The 6,151-nt window shown below is 39.7% G+C and overlaps 1 protein-coding gene across 2 annotated transcripts in view; it reads right to left on the bottom strand.

Moving 5' to 3' along the window:
• The window catches only part of ZNF385D (zinc finger protein 385D), a 443,055-nt gene extending 442,827 nt beyond the window's left edge, over positions 1–228 (bottom strand). For both annotated transcript variants that reach the window (XM_026841918.1, XM_026841921.1), the window contains exon 1: positions 198–228. In XM_026841918.1, coding sequence (XP_026697719.1) covers positions 198–213 — 16 coding nt within the window. In that variant the 5' untranslated portion in view covers positions 214–228. The remainder of the gene's footprint in view (positions 1–197) is intronic.
• Between the last annotated feature and the right edge of the window lie 5,923 nt (positions 229–6,151).

The raw sequence follows: 6,151 nt of genomic DNA, 5'->3' as shown, positions 1-6,151 counted from the left end.
GGCCGCGGGGGGCAGAGCGGCGGCAGCCCCCTGGTCGTACCGTGGGGAAGGAGAACATCGGAGGAGGTGGTGATGAGCTCCCGGGACCAGAAGGCTTCCTTCCACACTTGGGGAATGACAGTCCCCGACATAAACCTCCTCCTGCCCGCCGGCAAGTCCTCCTACGGCACCTTCACTGACAAACATGTGTACGTTACCTCCTGCCATCGACATCGGCGGTTCTGCACACTCCTGACTCCATAACGATGAGTAACTCAACCTGAGATTCCCACTTCCCACAAGCCCATGTGTGGTGAGACAGCACCCTCCCTCCCTCCCTCCCTCTCGCACCCCGCGGAGCCCCCTCTTCCTCGCTAGAGTGCTGGGGACTCCACCCCGCCGTCCTGTTCTCCCCCCTTGCTTTAGCATGGGGCCTCCAAAATTGCTGTAAAAGGGTCGTTGCAACCTCAGAAACACAACATTCACTGAAATTTGTTGTCCTCTTAAAATCAGATTTAGTCATTAAAAAGTTACAGGAGCAGAGAGATGGAATATTAGCAGTTTTCAGGGAAAAAATATAGTCCGAAATGCAGTTGTAGTCCCGAGGACGTGGCAGAGCAGGATGCTTCTTAAGTACAAATAATGCCCATAACTTTTGTTTCTAATCTTGATAATAAATCCACCTGTATGTCAAATTATAGCAGTCACTGCAACAGCCATGAAAAGGTATTCCGCAGCTGATTTTTCATTTTTCACACACATAAATATCTATATGTCACCAGCACTTCCCACGAGGTGTATCCTTCATTCTATCTGGACACTTTGAAATACAGACAAAATGTGTGCAGAGCTTGCACTGATCGAAAGAAAAAAAAAAAAAAAAAAAAAGGAAAAAAAAAAGGAGAAAAAGGAAAATAAAACCTCCTTCCTGTGCTATTATATTCTATCTCTGTTCCCTTGACTTCAAGAAGTTTGTGGAGAAAGATAATTAGGATTCATTGTTATCATAACTTTAAAACTTTTTTCTTGGAAACTGAGTCAGAACCAGGTAGCACATAAAAAATTTTAAAAATCAGTTTTGTTTCTGAGAGGCTTTCTTTGGCTTTGAAACTCAAACAGCCAAGCTGTCAAGGAGCCATAGTCTATGATGTAACAGCACTGTTTTGTCCCCCAGTTAAAAGTTATCCACCTTTTTATTCAGTTCTGATCTCCTCCAACAGCCTCTGCTAATCCGTTATCCATCCTAAGCCCTGAATTCCCCCCAGCCGTTCTGCCTCACCTGTGAATTCTGGCTCGAAGAAGTGAGTCAGTCCAATGTTGTTGTCTCTTGAAGCTGTTGGTGTTTGAACACGCTGCGTCAGGGGTGCTTTTCATCAGCACTGAGAATGATTCATGTGAACAAGGATCACTGACCTTGACCCGACATGTACAGGTACACCCTGTGGTGATGAATGTAATAGAATACACAGTTAGATATGAGTGCTTATTCCCTCTTGTAGTGTTGTTCTTGCCTAACTCTATTGCACTGTAATACAAATAATGACTCATTTGCTTACCCTCGTAATACTACATTTAAAAACCTGCTACTCATCTCCGCTTGAAGGATCTCGAATAAATACACTCCCAAAATGACTGATTTAAATCACATATATTTCTATCACTTGATCCCATTTCCATTGTTATTGGTAGACTACACAAGTGGGTGTGTGGTGTATCATGTCACTGCTGTTCTACATGAGGATATTCTTTATAGTGAATAGTCGTCTTCTTTTGGTAAATGTACTTTTATAATAGTATTTACACAGGGGAAGAAGAGGAAAGAAAAATTAAAGAAAATACATCTGGAGTTATATCTCCTTTTGCAAAGAATGTGAAACTCCTACAGCAAATAGTTGGAATGCAAATGAAAAACAGGATATGAAAAGTTTTGCAGAGAGCAATATTTTTAAATTACATAAAAATATATAGCATCTAAAACAAGGGATTAGTGAGAAGAAGGAAAAGCCTACAACAGTTGTATGTAGAATTAATATTCCAGAACAGATTTAATAAATAGGAAAAAAGCAAAAGATACTTATACCAATCCTACATACGTGTGTCTTTGTGCAAAAAGGTATTTTTTTCAGAAAATTTAATAGCTAAAAAACCATATGTGCAACCTCTTCTTGAAAGATTAATTTTTCCATTATCAACATTTAATAACTTTCCCCTTTTTTTAATTTTTATTTTTAAGGAGTGAAAGACACAACACTTCTTAAATACCATTGTACATTGTAGTACCTGTGATTTAGAGGACCATCACACTTATACTCCAACAAAGGGTGTAATGGAGAACATGAGCAGCCTCTGTGGAAAATAAAAGATACAGATATCATAAAATGACAATACTGGAATGTTATACAATGCCTCTATATATCATACTGTCATTTCTTTAGCATAGCATCATAAGTTGCAAGCTAATTTTTGTTTGTTCTTGTTTATGTTTCCTGCTCATTTAATGTTCAAGATGTACAACTGTTTTCATGTATTAACTTGAGGCTGTTTTTCCACTGGTGAAGGAGTGTTTGGATGTCACATCTCCCTCTTTAACATGTTCTTTGCACAGACGCAGCACTAAACAGACTGGTGATTTGAATATGTGTTCTAAATTTTGCTTATGCTGAACCGACTTCTTCAGACCTTCACAAATAGGAGTGTTGCCATACTTGCTTTTTTGCTTAGGCATCTGTTGTTTTACCTGAGAATAATAGGGAAGAATTTCTAATAGTACCATTTCTCAGTGCTGAAATGATTATACTTGGTTGACTTGGAAAGGGAAGTACACAGTACTTTCTGCCTTGTCAGTCCATCTGAGGACAGGACCTCAAATTTGTAAGGCTTCAGCCCAGTCCATGGTAGCAATCCAGCTATAATCTAGAAGCTCCAAGGCAGTTCTGCCCATCTCATCTTCTGGTCCAAAACTTGCTGGCAACATCCTCATAATTTAACATTGACAAGAATTTTCTCTTGGTGTCTTTTGGTACTGAAGACACCTACCTTCTCCTAACCTGGCCAAAGAAATGAAAGCTAAATGAGGTAGAAAAGCAGTTCACAAAATTACTCTGATATCTTGCAGAGCACCACTTCACATTCCACATGGGAATCTGTGCCCCTCCAGAAGATGCCTCCAGGTTATAATGCATTATGTAAATGTGCAAGTGATTTTGTACAAACCAGACAAAAGCCAAATAACCACAAGCATGGGGTTTTTTTAGCTAACTTACCTGCCTGCAGCTACCCTCCTCTACTCTATGCAGGTGCAAAGCTGTGATAAAGCAGCTAAACTGGCACCTGTACCCCAGCTTGCCCTTTCACAGCAACCTCAGCTATATTCATGCGTTGCTTTGGAGCAGCCTGTGTGTGGTCCTCTTAAACTTCTGGAGGAATTGAAAAAACAAGAGGGCAGCTTTGGTACCAGCTACAAGACAAGGCACAGGACAGGAGTCAGGCTGCGCTGGCTCTTGCCTTGGCAATAGCAGCATCCACCCCCATCACAACTTTATAATCCTCAGTACAATCTGTCTGAGTCTTCTTTCTCTCATGTTCTCCGGAGCAGCTATGCACACCCCGGCACCAAGTCCAGTGAAGATACTGCACCTGGATGGCGGGCAGCAGCTCAAACCCGTGAGAGCACTCCTGGCCAAGGAAAACTTCAAGGCCAAACTTAAACAAGTCATATTCTTTGCTTCCTGTACTCATAATTGTTTCTAAGATCTGGGGATAGGTTTAGAGAACTACATATTCATCATAAAAAGTAATGTGCAATGGAGTCAGAACTCAGTACTGAAAGTCTGTCAAAAAGGACAGCCACTGTAATTTTACATTGCATAAAGTAGTAGTAGCGACTTATCTTTGTATCTACAAAGTTTCATTTTTACATATTCCCAAAGTTTAATATATATTTGACTTCCCAGAATCTTTCTTTTAAGTGTAAAGAACTAGGGAAAAGAGTGGATAACTGTGAAACAAGGTTACTCTGGAAAGCAACATTTCTATTCTCTATGCCCTTGTCGGTGTTTCTTTCAGTGCATCTCTCTTCCCTCAGTTATTATTAACAGCAGAAAACTTGTTTTCCATCAAGTGGATGTGAAGGGATGCCTTTTCCAATGGGTAGAACAGAAGACACAATTCATAAACTGTGCCTACCTTTTTCATGCCACACAGAGCTTGATCCAGTTGACTGTAAAAAGCAATTGAGGGTTTGCCCAAAGAATTGGGGGTGCTGGGTGGGTGCACTGGAGATGATAAACATGGAAATTTACAAGGCCCACAGGACACAGCTTTGACCTTAGAGCATTTCAGTTACTATTTTAGAAGCTCAGCTTTTAAATGATCCTATTACATATTGAATGTCCTGTCAAAAGTTCATTTTACACAAACTTTTACTCAAATCTTATCAGACGGAGAATCTTGAATCACAATCCTGTCTCTGAGATATTGTTGTGGCACAGAGTTGTCTGCACATTTTTGTCTTTTCATCCACTATACAGAAGAACTAAAATATTTGTAATCTCATGTTCATTTATCCTATATTGGAGTTTAAGATATATCACTACTTAACTTAGAGCAGGCTGAGGAAATCAAGCACATCACTAACCCCGTGAGCAAACATTTAGATACAAGTACATAATTCCAGGCACTACCATTTGGTAGCTCACAAACTGGGAGGTTTCTGAATGAAATAATAGTTGTAAAAACAAGTTTTAAAAAAACCCTGAATATTTACTGCTGTTTCCGGTCAGTCAAGTTTTAGTGACTGAAAAACAGAAATTATGTAAAAGAAATTTCTTGTTTCAAAGCTATGGAATTATTGCAGAGGTGCCTCTTGGTCCCTCATATAATTTAATGAAATGGAAATGATACTGAAGAGCTGGATCAGAAGACAGATAATCTTCAGGATGTGCAAGAGATGGGAACCCAAGATGGCACACTGCTCCCAGGTATTTACTGGTCCTTCTGCTCTGGATACCCTGAGGAATGGGATTTTAGATAAATGTAGAGCAAAAGTACACCCAGGGATCTTTGAAAGAAGAATGAGAAGGTCAGCCATAAAAGGCTAAACACAGTTTATAATTACCCCAGTCACAGAATTTAAGAACAAAATAGCTATGGTAAGAAAGTTTAAAGAGATCTTCCTTTCTACTTTCCAAAACAAAATGAAATTTTCCCTGAATTTTCTGAATTCCTTAGCAAGTAAATTTAGTAGTTTGAGAGAAAATTCCCATTTCTTCCTTTTTGACACACATTTTGTGTGATCTGCAACTCCTACGTTATTTCCTGTGTTCGTTATCAGTCTGTCTCAGTGTTCAACATGGTCCCTGTTATAACTATGCTTCCCTGTCACTAGGTCAGAAATATATTTGCTGTGCTTTACCTTACAAAAATAGTAGTAATATAAATTGAAGTCAATTTAACATAATATAACTGATGATAGAATCTGGATTAAGAAGTTAGTTCTTACAGACGTAAGCAGAAACATACGTTTCATATCCTAACTAGAATAAAACCCTGGAACTCACTCTGGAAAAAAAAAAAAAGGGGGGGCCAACTCTTTTTCACCTGTCACCTCCTTAAAGGTTTAGTGAGTCAGACAGAGCCTTAGTTTCTATTTGCAGCTCTGTAGGAAACTGCAGAAAACCTATTGCCAGGGGCTGAAAGAGGAACATACTGAATGAAACATTATCTCTCCTGACTGTGCATCTTCTCTGCCAAAGCCACAACATCTGTAGCATCCCTCCAGCATACAGTAGGTTGCAGGAGCTTGCAGAAAACCTCATGCAGGTTTTATGGTACTATCAACTGTGAATTATTTGTTTGTTCTTTGTTTATGTGACCATAATTCAGGGTTTCACTCTCTATTCTACCGGAGTCATGCTTGAATATGGCATCTAGGATTGGGCCCTAACTGCAGTGGCTAAAAGCACACCAGACACAAGCTATGCTACATCCTTACTGAGTAGCGTGTTGATGTAACTAAACTCACAGAGTTATGGAGGTCCAATCACCCATTAAATCCACTACAACTACATTATATGGCTTTTCCCTGGGTTTCAGTCAAAAACTTTTGCTTTAGGTGGTTTTGGCAAAGAGAACGCACTAGCGTGAAGAAAGACTTCTGCAATTTTTAAACACG

Source organism: Athene cunicularia (genome assembly GCF_003259725.1).
Source record: "Athene cunicularia isolate RWA chromosome 2 unlocalized genomic scaffold, athCun1 chr2_part1, whole genome shotgun sequence".
In the NCBI taxonomy this organism is placed as follows: domain Eukaryota; kingdom Metazoa; phylum Chordata; class Aves; order Strigiformes; family Strigidae; genus Athene; species Athene cunicularia.
This window is presented reverse-complemented; position numbering and strand designations above follow the sequence as displayed.